The sequence below is a fragment of the Camelina sativa genome, chromosome 7, assembly GCF_000633955.1.
Source record: "Camelina sativa cultivar DH55 chromosome 7, Cs, whole genome shotgun sequence".
Classification (NCBI taxonomy): Eukaryota; Viridiplantae; Streptophyta; class Magnoliopsida; order Brassicales; family Brassicaceae; genus Camelina; species Camelina sativa.
This window is the reverse complement of record NC_025691.1, coordinates 7481453-7494585: the sequence shown is the minus strand read 5'-3', so window position 1 is coordinate 7494585 and position 13133 is coordinate 7481453. Positions and strand designations below refer to the sequence as shown.

At 45.7% G+C, this 13133-nt stretch overlaps 1 protein-coding gene across 1 annotated transcript; it reads right to left on the bottom strand.

Annotated features, from left to right (window-relative positions):
• LOC104704416 (uncharacterized protein At3g60930, chloroplastic-like) lies at positions 9129 to 11326 on the bottom strand. The gene is made up of 6 exons (XM_010420511.1): positions 10827 to 11326; positions 10096 to 10673; positions 9883 to 9947; positions 9535 to 9834; positions 9296 to 9475; positions 9129 to 9173 (listed from the first exon to the last, which is right to left on the bottom strand). Exons 1-6 carry the CDS (start codon positions 11324 to 11326, stop codon positions 9129 to 9131), a joined length of 1668 nt encoding a protein of 555 aa, XP_010418813.1.

The following is a 13133-nucleotide window of genomic DNA, read 5'->3' as shown; positions in this document are numbered from 1 at the left end:
TCCACACCCAAAAGGTGTTTGATGAAATGTCTGACCAACTAGTGCCAGAGACTTACGTTCCTAGCCTAAGAGATTAGTTGTCTAGGATGTTTGTTGGCGTGAATGAACTTGTTTGTCATGCTTGCTCGACCATGTTTCTCTAGCGAGAGCTAGGTATGGAAGTGGTTGAGTCTAAGTAGCTTTTGCCAGAAGATTGGATTAGCTAAGTTGTGATGTTCNCATTTTCGTTTCTAGTTCTGTAGTTCATTTTCGTTTTGCATTTTCATCATTCTAGGATTGTTAGATAAAAACACTCTCTTTGAATTGGCTTGACTTGTGAAATCCTGATTGCATCTTGAGTGATAGTAAAGTTTCCCAACTGGATTGACACCTTAAGTATTACAGCTGCATAAGGTTAATTGAACCTGCTAGAACATACAAAAATCCTAGTATCAATTTGGCGTCGTTGCCATTTGGGATTCGTTTTGCTACATTTAAGATTTTAAGTTTTGCAAGATTAAGTTCTATTACACTTATCATTCTGAGTACTGACTTGTTTTGGTTGTCTGCTTGTTTGTTTTGTATCTCAGGAACCTGTTGATTGCAACGTTGCATGCACACTAGATCAAGAGGACATCAGAACCTCCTTCCTGCTATCGATGATATCAACCGGTTACAAATACCACGACAAAGTCGTCAACTCACTGATCATCTCACACTCGTCACAATGGAACAACCAAATGGACCACATCCGGGACCGTGGAACATTGGTGCTGGGGATACACCGAACACTCATACTCATCGTGCTGGAATCGTCCCTCCCGCCGTGCAGAACAACAACTTCAAAATCAAGAGTGGTCTGATCTCCATGATCCAAGGAAACAAGTTTCACGGGTTGCCTATGGCGGATCTACTCAACCACTTGGACGAGTTCGACCGTCTGTGCAGTCTCACCAAGATCAACGGCGTGAGTGAGGATGGTTACAAGTTGCGCCTCTTCCCATTCTCCCTGGGAGACAAAGCTCATCAATGGGAGAAAAACCTTCCCAAGGGATCATTCACCACCTGGGATGGTTGCAAGAAAGCATTCTTGGCCAAGTTCTTCTCCAATTCCAGAACAACACGTCTCAGGAATGAGATTTCTAGCTTCACTCAGAAGAGCTCAGAATCATTTTGTGAAGCCTGGGAGCGTTTCAAGGGTTACCACAGCCAGTGTCTACACCATTGTTTTAGCAACAAGTCACTGCTGAGCACTCTCTACCGTGGTGTACTAACAAAGATATGTATGCTGCTTGACACTGCTTCTAACGGTAATTTCCTGAACAAAGACGTTGAGGAAGGATGGCAACTGGTGGAGAATCTCGCTCAGTCTGACGGCAACTACAATGAGTACTATGACCGCACAGTTTGCGGCGACGCTGGGATTGAAGAGAAGTACAAGAAGGACCTCAAAAATGTCAGTGAGAAGCTTGACCGTATCTTGCTAAGCCAGCAGAGGAGCGTCCACTTCGTATCTGAGGATGACCCTGTCCAAGTTCCAGATGGGGAGGGCGAGCAGACTGAGGAGATCAGCTATGTTTAGAATCAGGGTGGATACAACAAAGGTTACAACCCCTACAAGACGAATCCCAATTTGTCTTACCGAAGTAACAATGTTGCTAATCCACAAGATCAGGTGTACCCGCCTCAACAACAACAGCAAGGTAAAAAAAAACCTTTTGTGCCTTACAATCCGTGATTCGTTCCTAAAAAATAGTTCCAGCAAGGTTATCAGAATCCTTCGGGACCACCGCCAGGATTCCGCCCTCAACAAGTTCAGCCTACTACAACCCCAGATCAAGAAATGAAGCAAATGATTCAACAACTTCTTCAGGGTCAAGCTAGCGGCTCTATGGATACTGCTAAGAAGTTTGCTGACCTTAGTCAGAGGATGGAATGCTCCTACAATGATTTGAACGTCAAATTTGAAGCTCTGAATTCGAAGATAAGGTATATGGAAGGCCAATCTGCTTCTACTTCTGCACCAAAGCCTGGCCAATTCCCAGGGAAGGCTGTTCAGAACCCCAAGAAGTTTGCAAACGCAATCACGCTGCGAAGTGGGAAAACATTGCGTCCCAGGCAAGGAGTACCAGACGTCACTGAGGACAATGAGGCTCAGATGGAGAACCCTGTCGAAGCAGTCAAGGACCTGGTTGAACCAGTGAAGAAGTCCGAACCCGAAGCTGTTAAGGAACAGGTTGTTTCTGAAGACAAACCTGTGATATCATCCCTCCACCATACAAGCCTCCTCTACCATTTCCAGTGAGGTTCAAGAAGCAGCTTACTGAGAAGTACAAAGCCTTGTTCGAAAAATAAGTCAAGGAGATTGAGTTGAGGATGCCATTGCTGGATGCATTCACACTTGTTCCTCACTACCAGAAATTCCTCAAGGACTTAGTGATGGAGAGATCAAAAGAAGTTCAAGTCATGGTGGTACTAAGTCTTGAGTGCAGTGCAATCATCCAGAAGAAGATCGTACCCAAGAAGCTCAAAGATCTTGGATCATTTACTCTACCTTGCTCCCTTAGACCTATGTCTTTTGACAGGTGCCTATGTGATCTTGGCGCTTCAGTTAATCTGATGCCACTCTCTGTTGCTACGAGGTTGGGTTTTACAAGGTTCAAGGGTTGCGACATCTCTCTCATCCTTGCAGACAGATCAGTGAGACTTCCAAATGGTATTTAGAAGACTTATCCGTCAGGATCAGAGACGTGGAAGTACCAACCGACTTTGTGGTTCTGGAGATGGATGAAGAACCAAAAGATCCTCTGATCTTAGGAAGACCGTTCCTGGCGATAGCTGGAGCCATCATTGATGTCAGAAATGGCAAGATTAACTTCAATCTGGGCGACGACTTCATTATGAAGTTTGACATCAAGGATACCTTGAAGAAGCCAACGATAGGAGGACAAGTCTTCTACATTGAAGAGATGGATAAATTGGCTGAAGAGTTGTTGGAGGAATTAGCTGAGGAGGATCATATCAAGACTGCTTTGACCAAGGGTTCCTGCATGAGGAGACCACTTCTTACAAGAATCTGCTAGACTCCCACAGAAAAACGGATGGACCAGAGGAATTCGAGTAGCTATCTGACGCAGAGGAGGTATGTGCAGTTGAGACAGAGAGTTCATAACGTGATATCTCCGACTCGACCGACGTCAAGACCCGACTCGAGACACCGATGTCCCGTTCGATCGAGCCGCACCCCTCCCACTCGACCGTGATCACTCCAGACTCCCATGCTGACGACTGGTCAGAACTGAAAGCTCCAAAGGTAAAACTCAAAACTCTCCCTTCCGGACTCAGGTACGTTTTTCTGGGAACCAACTCTACTTATCCTGTCATAGTGAATGCTAGGTTGAGTGATGACGAACTAGGGTTGCTATTGACTGAGCTTAAGAAGTATAGAAAGGCTATAGGGTATTCATTAGATGATATCAAGGGTATTTCGCCTAGCCTTTGCATGCATAGAATCAATCTTGAAAATGAATCTTATGCTAGTATTGAACCCCAAAGAAGATTGAACCATAATCTGAAAGAGGTAGTGAAGAAGGAAATCCTAAAATTGCTTGATGCTGAAGTTATTTATCCTATCTCTGATAGTACTTGGGTATCTCCAATGCACTGTGTACCTAAGAAGGGAGACATAACTGTGATCAAAAACGAAAGAAATGAGTTAATCCTAACTAGGACCATCACAGGACATAGGATGTGCATTGATTATAGGAAGTTGAATGTTGTATCTAGGAAGGATCATTTTGGAAAGATTAGCTAGTCACCCCTATTATTGTTTCCATGATGGGTATAGTGGATTCTTCCAAATCCCTATCTGTTGTACCCACGATTGTTCATCTCGGGTAATGGACTAAGGCCCAGAACAAACAATCTAAATGGCCCAAGGATTTAGTACGGACCAGCCCACTGAGCCCGATGGGAAGCTGGAGCGTAGTGAAGCACCCCTCGGATCGGTTCGCAGTCCGGACTCGGTCAAAGATTCTACAAATAATCGGATTGATTAGGGTGCGAGATTTATGTAGAAAAGTTTATTAGGCATTGATGGTAATGAACTAGTATAAATGAGTAAGGAGGGCCACTGTGTAAATGGATCGAAAAACTTTTCTCTCGAGCAATAATATACACTCTTTTATCACTCTTAAACTCTAAATTCAGTTCGGAACTTTAAACGGTGGTGGGTTCCCCCGTTCAAAAATACTTTGGAAGGAGAACTTTGGTTTTAGTTCTCACATTTGGCGCTAGAAGGAGGGTCTTCTATCACCTGCACTCCATATAGTTCCGACACTTTTCACAAATCTTCATCGTACAAACTTTGCTATGGCCCATGCATCTGCCAATCAGGTAACTTTGGAAGAAATCCAAAAGCTTTTGCAGGATCTGACAGGGAAATCCGACCGCCAGAAAGCAGCCTCCGCTGCTCTGTTCGAGCGTTTCGATGGCTTGGAAGGGCAGGTCTTTACCCGTTTAGAAGCAGTCACCAGTTCGATCGTTGATCTGTCAGCCTCTCACCGCGCGCACGCGCCTATGATTTTACCGACGCCATTCCACCCTTCACTTCGCAGCAGGCAACGGTGACAACAACTCCATGGAGTACTTTCCCACCACAGACAATTCCTCAATCAACACCACCATTGGTTGGGGATAACCACGCTCCGGTTCAAGATGAAGTTGCCAGATCCTCCAAAATTCCAGTTTGGATCCCTCCCCCTGTGGGAGGAAATGTTCGTCAAGAAAACCTGGCTCCGGTTTATTCTTCCATACCCGAGTTTCACAAGATGCAGAGCGTGATCCATGACATGCGATCTATGATGCACAGTGCAACCACTTTGGCACCGTACATCTCCTGGGTGATTGAAGAATCAAAGCGAACTCCTTTCTCCGACCAAATAGCCCGAGTCCGCGTCAAAGACACCAGAAAGATAAAATTCTCGAGCTACGAAGGAAAAGGAGACCCGAGTAGTCATCTCAAAACCTTCTTGTTGATGGCTAGCCGCGTGGACCTCGAGCCTCACGAAGCAGACTCCGGATACTGTAAGGTTTTTGCAGAAAACTTTCTTGGCAGCTGCCTCCATTAACAACTTCACGAAGCTGTTAACTTCTTTGATCAAGCAGTATTTCTAGCTTGATAGAAACCACGGTAACAGATGCCCAACTTTGGAGCCTGAACCAGGCCGCTGGAGAGTCACTCCGTTCCTACATAACAAAGTTCAAGGAAATACAAGTCCAGATTCCGGGGCTTTTCGACTCAACTGCCATGGCCGCACTGAAAAATGGCCTTTGGCACGAGTCTCGTTTCCGCGAAGAACTGATTGTAAACCAGTTCACTACCATCCAGGATGCGCAACATCGAGCTTCGAACTGGATAGTTGCAGAGGAAGAAAGGGCCGCTGTAGCTCAAAAACATAAAGTTGCAACCAAACTCCGATTCGAAGCACCTGCTAAAAAGACTCTGCCTTCAACCCTAAAGTCCGGACCTGGTACATTGGTGGTGAACCAATTTCCTCAAAAAAGTTCCCCAAAGAGTTCACCCTCCAAACTACCATTTTCACCACGCTCCAAGAGCAGAGTGCTCCCAAGTAATAAATGGGTCAGGGACGAGAACGCGTATTGGGAACTCCATAAAACTAACGGACACTCAACTCGGGATTGCAAGAAGTTGATGCACCTTCTTGCTGAAAAGTTTGTATCTGGCGAGATGCCGAATGTGTCGATTGATGAGCTAGACCCAAAAACGGTGTCCAAACTCGATGAGGATGTCCCTCCACCAAAGAAGCTAAAGCAAGCTGAGGGGGATGCAGGTGCAAAAAAACGAGTAGACTTAATCATGGGAGGATCACGCTTATTTTGCAACTCGATAACAACAATCAAAGACCATCAACACAAGCTTGCTAATCCAGTACATAAACGAGCGAAGTTCGCTCCAAGCGATCTACCCGAGATCACATTTTTCGAGAAGGAAACAGAGGATCTAGATGCTCGTCACGATGATGCACTCGTTATTTCACTTGATGTAGCGAACCACGAGGTGTGCTGAATCCTTGTAGACACTGGAAGCTCGATAGATTTATTTTTTTTGGAGACTCTCACTAGGATGGGCATCGGAAATGAGCACATCGCAGGACCTCCATCTCCACTAGTCTCGTTCAACAGCGAAATGTCGATGTCTCTAGGAACGATAACTTTACCTGTTTCCACTCAAGGTATGATTAAGATGGTGGAGTTCATGGTCTTTGACCGACCTATGGCCTATAACGCGATATTGGGGATGCCTTGGCTGTTCCAAATGAAGGCGGTTCCGTCAACGTACCATCAATGCATCAAGTTCCCAACCCCTCAAGGAGTTCAGGAAATTCTGGGAAGTCAGAGAATGGCGAGAAGCTGTTACCTCACAAGCCACATCCTCACAAGCGATATTGGGGAGGCCTTGGCTGTTGCAAGGTGACCTCACTGAAGCCATTTTCATTAACCCTAAATTCCCGGATCAAGAAATCAAGATAGGGGCAGGTTTGGGAAGCGAGCTCCGAGCTAGTTTGATATCTTTTCTGAAGGAAAACATTACTACCTTCGCCTGGTCAGTTGACGAGATGCAAGGGATAAAATCCGAAATCATTTCGCACGAGCTTAATGTAGATTCGACATTTAGACCCGTGAAGCAGAAGCGAAGGAAGCTCGGCCTTGAGCGGGCTGAAATTTTCAATAAAGAGGTAGAGCGATTACTGAAGGTCGGGCAGATACGCGAAGTGAAATATCCGGAATGGCTCGCCAACACCGTGGTTGTTAAAAAGAAAAATGGGATATCACGAGTCTGCGTTGACTTCACTGACCTGAATAAGGCTTGCCCTAAGGACAATTTTCCTCTTCCTCACATCGATAGGTTAGTCGAATCCACCTCCGGACACGAGCTAATGTCCTTCATGGATGCTTTCTCTGGATACCATCAGATTCTCATGAACCCTGATGATCAAGAGAAGACCGCATTTATCACGAACCGCAGAACCTATTGTTACAAGGTGATGCCGTTTGGCCTGAAGAATGCCGGGGCAACTTACCAACGGTTGGTAAATTGGATGCTTGAGAAACAGCTCGGGAAGATCATGGAAGTCTATATCGATGACATGTTGGTAAAGTCCATGGAGTCAAGCTCGCACCTCGCAGATTTAAGAGACTGTTTCGAGATCCTAAACCAGTTCGGGATGAAGCTCAATCCCACGAAGTGCACATTCGCCGTTCCGTCTGGGGAATTCCTAGGTTATATCATAACAGAAAGAGGAATCAAAGCGAACCCAAGGCAGATCAACACTTTCTTGTCCATGAGTTCCCCAAAGACTCTGCGAGAAGTAAAACGCCTCAACAGACGAATAGCAGCACTCAACCGTTTTATTTCCCGCTCAACAGATAAATGCCTTCCATTCTACCAGTTATTAAAGAAAGGAGGGAGGCACTTCGCATGGGACGAGCTGGGCGAACCTCTCTTCCTGTCTGAACCACCCGTTCTAGCAAAGCCCAAGCTGGGCGAACCTCTCTTCCTCTATGTAGCCGTCTCTGGAAGCGCAGTAAGCGGAGTTTTAGTTCGTGAAGAAAGGGGGGAGCAGAAGCCAATTTTTTACATCAGTAAATCTTTCACCGGAGCCGAGTGTAGGTACCTGATGATGGAGAAATTGGCTCTAGGAGAGTATGAGACTAAGGACAGGCGCATGGAAGCTTACTTAGCCGCGGCCAAAGAATTAGCAGCAAAATTCGATGAGTTCAAAAGCACCAAGATCCCGAGGAGTGAAAACTCAGCTGCGGACGCCCTGGCATCATTAGCCTCGACTGCGGACCCAACAACGACAATAATTATTCCGGTAGAAGTTTTCGAATACCTGAGCATACGATTAGAAAGCTCACACGTCGTCACTAGGGCAATGAAAAAGAAGATAGCCGTTGAAGAAGCAGCTCACTCAACTACTTCCAGCCCCTCACCCGAAGAAACTCCTCCAACCGCGGCAGTCACACCTATCTCTGACGAGCAGGAAGTCCAAACTCCAGAAATACCTAGGTCTCCATGCATGGATGAAATCATCCTACTTGATAAGCTTCCAGGCAACACAAGTACTAACAATAGGGGGGCAGGAGACTGGCGAGGTCCGACATGGGCTTACTTGGAACAAGGTGAACTCCCAGTTGACAAGTGGGCGGCTAGGAAACTTAAAATTGTCAGTGCACTGTATTGCATCTATAACGGAGCACTCCTAGCCGGAGTGTAGCAGATCCCTATTTAACATATGTAGCATGCGAGGAACCCACAAATTTGATGCGAGCTGTTCATAATGGTCCTAATGGAAATCACTCCGGAGGGAGGACATTGGCCTTCAAACTTAAACGACAAGGGTATTTTTGGCCCACCATGGTGGCTGACTGCGAGGAATATGCCCGAGCTTGTGAGAAATTTCAAAAGCATGCTCCGTCTATTCACCAACCTACCGAGCTCTTGTCTTCTGTGTCCGCACCTTATCTGTTCATGAGGTGGTCTATGGATATCATTGGCCCTTTACACCGAGGACCCGGGGGGTTCAGTACGTACTGGCCCTTATTGATTACTTCTCGAAGTGGGTCGAAGCAGCGGTTTGCCTGATCTCGATAAGGGTACGTAGGCAGCTCGTTTCGGGTCCAGCTATCCATTTTTAAATCAAAAGTTCTCTTTATTAAGAATGGTTGATTTCCTTTTTTAAAAAATAAAGCCAAAGTCTAACTTCGCAAAAATCAGTTAAACCGAAGCATTACTTCGTATTCAGTAAAACCGAAGTATTACTTCGTATACAGGAAAAAATCCGAAATCTAACTTCACAAAATTCAGTTAAACCGAAGTATTGCTTCATATTCAGTAAAACCGAAGTATTATTTCGTATACAAAAAAAAAAAGCCGAAGTCTAACTTCGCAAAATTCAGTTAAACCAAAGTATTGCTTCGTATTCAGTAAAACCGAAGTATTACTTCGTATACAAAAAAACAAAAAAACAAAACCGAAGTCTAACTTCGCAAGATTCAGTTAAACCGAAGTATTACTTCGTATTCAATAAATTTTTTTATTGTTTCGTATTCAAAAAACCGAAGTCTCACTTCGTATCAAGGAAATCCGGAATTAAAACTTCGTAATATCCCTAAAAATCAATGAAACCGAAGTCTTACTTAGTATCGGAAAATTATGCTCGTTGCATAATAGCTCGGGCGTATCCACCAAGAGATCAGAAAATGCAGAAGGGTCAAAGTCGCGGAGGGTTACCTTTGAGACCTCTTCGTCAGCTCGTAGAAGTCCGAGCTCGGCTTCGATGTCCTGGATCTCCCCTCTAGAGATCTCTTCAACCAGCATCCGGTTAGCCCTAAACTCAGCAGCTCGGATCTTGGCCGGAGAGTTCGCCTCATCGCTTGTCTCTCCTCCCTCTGCACTCTCTTGATCTCGCAGCTGTTGCCGGCCTCCAGAAGTTGGTTACGAAGTTCGACTTCGTGCAGCTTATTCTTAACAGCTTTTTCATTCTCCGTGGCCTCATAGTAGAGATCGCCCGCCTTCTTCAGTTTTCCACGGAGATCTTCGTTGGCAACCCCGAGGTCCAGCACCTCCACCTCAGCCTTCTTCATCCGAGCTCGGATCTGTTCGGCCTTCTCCACAGGCTTAGCATTTATGGCCTCTAATTTGGTGAACTCTGCCACATGGGTTTCAAGCTCAACCACCCTCTCCTTAAGTTGGTTCACTTCGGAGGTCGACGGCGAAGCAAACAACTGATCTTCATAAGATGCCACCGAGTTGTTAAACTCGATCATCAGCTGGGAAAGGCGATTTGTCAGTAAAAAAAGTACATAAATATTACTGACCTCGCCGATTTTATCTGCGAAACGGAAAAAATTTGCGCGGTTGACTTCGGACATGTCGGCAAACGCTGGAATCCGAACTCAGGGTCGAGTATAGCTCCTCATCAGGTAAGCTGGAGAAGCAGGGGGAGCTGCGCGACACGAACAATGTCATTTTTCCTTTAAATATGCATTTAAATGCAAAACTAGTAATAAGATATCTCGGATCGCGCTTACCCTGAGGAGAATGACTCTGTTCCTTCGAAGGCAGCTTCCCGGAGGAACCCCCAGACTCCTTGGTACTAGGAAGATTCCTAGACTTCTTCTCCGAGAAGGGAGCTCCGTCTTTTGAACTGGATCTACCCCGCTCGTCTCCTGACGAACTAGACCGGGCTCGGGTTTTCTCGCGAAGAGAAGAAGAAGTTTCAGGTTCCTTCCTCTTCTTAGACGGCTCGACCCGCTGGGAGCTCGCCTCAGTGGGGCCTTTGCTTAGAGGCGGGGGAGGAACCTCATTCTCCCGTGGCTCGTCGCTGGAGTCGGCAATGACTATCACGGGCGGTTCGGACGGACCAGCAGAGGGTTTGGAAGGACCAGTAGAGATTTCGGAAGGACTAGCTCGGGGTATGGAAACTTCGCTCACTTGAGGGGCTGAAGAATCAGTGTTCTTAGCAGGAATGCGAGCATTGCCCTCGGCAAGGGTAGCAGCCATTTGCCTTTTCGCTTCCTTCTCAGCAATCCTGCAAGCCCTTTCTTCCCTATAGCTCATACCGGAAGTACTGGGAGGGTCGGACCAAACAAGCGAACGACCCTTGAGCCTAATTGCAGACTCCCAGATTCTTTCAGAGGAAAAAGAGTCCCAGGCAATTTGGCCTTGGCGCGAATGTGGGACAAAGCAAACCTTGCTCGAAGTGGGCCGAAACAAAAAAAAAATGAAGTGGTAAGAACAAAGACTAAAAACTAGTCGGTACCTAACGAAGTACACTACTCTACCAATTTTTGAAGTCCACTTCGACACATGCAAACTCGCGAGGTGCCCGAAGGTGAGCTCATTAACCGGGAAGAAGAAATATGACTTGCGCCATTTCTCGTCTTTTTCGGGGAGGTCATCAAAAACCTTCAGTCCGTAGAGCGGACTCACATAGAGAGTACCCTTGGTACGACCCGTCTTCACAGTATAGACTTGAAGAAAATCGGTCGAGGATAGCTGGTAATCGAACTCCTCTCCCAGAGTTTGTAGGCACAGAACGGTCCAAACAAAATTCGGGCACATCTGGGGAAGTGCGAAGCCCAGCTCGAACATCATCCGCACAACGAGCTCGGGAAGAGGGAATGATAGTCCGCACGTAGAGAAAAAGATCTCAAATGCACAGCAATAGCCTGGAGGTGGGTTTTCCGGAGACTCGTGAGCCTTCGGGAATCGAATCTCAATCCCCGGGGGAATTCCGGTGGACCCTCTGATCTCAGCCATGTTCTCTGTAGAGAGAATTGACGGTTGATGGGGACCAAAAACGCCTGGAATTAGGAGTTTCACGACTTTACGCGGCGTATATTTCGGAGGTGACATGCTATTTGAGTAAGAGTAGAGAAAATTGAACTAAAAGAGGAAGAATGGAAGAACATTCCAATGTATAGCGAAGAACAAAAGAGACGAATGCAAAATAAAAAGCAAAGGGAAAATAACCAATTTTCGGAATAAAAGAGAGAAGTCGGGAGGGTTACCTTTATACAAAAAGCTAGGAGAAAGTAATGATTGCCTGGGAAAACGAAAAGTTCCAATTCATTTTTTCTCTCTTATAGCGTGTTAGGTCTCTCGGTGGGCCCCAGATCTTGTTCGGGAAGGCAAATCCCATCATTACCATGATCAAATCATGGGATATGGGGGATATTCAGTTTCCCGAAAACAACCGATTGAAGATCAAAAAGTCTCCCAAGCTAGTCAGCTCGGGAGAATTAGGGGGCAACTGTTGTCACCACGATTGTTCATCTCGGGTAATGGACTAAGGCCCAGAACAAACACTCTAAATGTGCCAAGGATTTAGTACGGACCAGCCCACTAAGCCCGATGGGAAGCTGGAGCGTAGTGAAGCACCCCTTGGATCGGTTCGCAGTCCAGACTCGGTCAAAGATTCCTACAATTAATCGGATTGATTAGGGTGTGAGATTTACGTAGAAAAATTTATTAGGCATTGATGGTAATGAACTAGTATAAATGAGTAATGAGGGCCACTGTGTAAATGGATCGAAAAACTTTTCTCTCGAGCAATAATATACACTCTTTTTATCAACCTTAAACTCTAAATTCAGTTCAGAACTTTAACCGATGGTGGGTTCCCCCATTTAGAAATACTTCGGAAGGAGAACTTCGGTTTTAGTTCTCACACTATCCACCCACATGATCAGGAAAAGACAACTTTCACTTGTCATTATGCCATTTGGTTTGTGCAATGCTCCTGCCACCTTTCAAAAGTGCATGACATCAACTTTTTCGGATCTGATTGAGGAGTCAGTGGAAGTGTTTATGGATGATTTCTCTGTATACGATTCCACTTTCTCCTCCTGTTTGCTGAACTGGGAGAAGTGCCATTTCATGGTTGAAGAAGGGATCGTTCTGGGACACAAGATTTATGAAAGAGGAATTGAGGTTTACAAAGCAAAGATTAAGGTCATGGTTCAGCTTCAACCGCCAAGGACAGTGAAGGACGTCATAAGTTTTATGGGACATGCTGGGTTTTACAAAAGATTCATCAAGGACTTCTAAAAAATTGCAAGACCATTAACAAGGTTGATGTGCAAGGAGGTTGAGTTCGAAATCGATGCAACATGTCTGGATGCTTTCGGCAGGATCAAGGAGGCGTTGGTTTCAACACCCATAATACAACCTCCAAATTGGGATCACCCTTTTGAGATCATGTGTGATGCTTCAGACTTCGCAGTTGGAGCAGTTCTGGGACAGCGAATTGACAAGAAGCTTCATGTCATCTACTATGCCAGTCGCACCTTGGACGAGAATCAAGGAAGATATGCAACCACAGAGAAGGAACTCCTAGCAGTTGTGTTTGCATTCAAAAAATTCAGGAGTTACCTTGTGGGTTCGAAAGTCATAGTGTATACCGATCACGCTGCTCTGAGACACATCTACTCGAAGAAGGATACCAAACCAAGACTGTTGAGATGGATTCTGCTTCTTCAGGAGTTTGACATGGAGATTGTTGACAAGAAAGGCATAGAAAATGGAGTTGCGGACCATCTGTCAAGAATGAGGATTGAAGATGTCG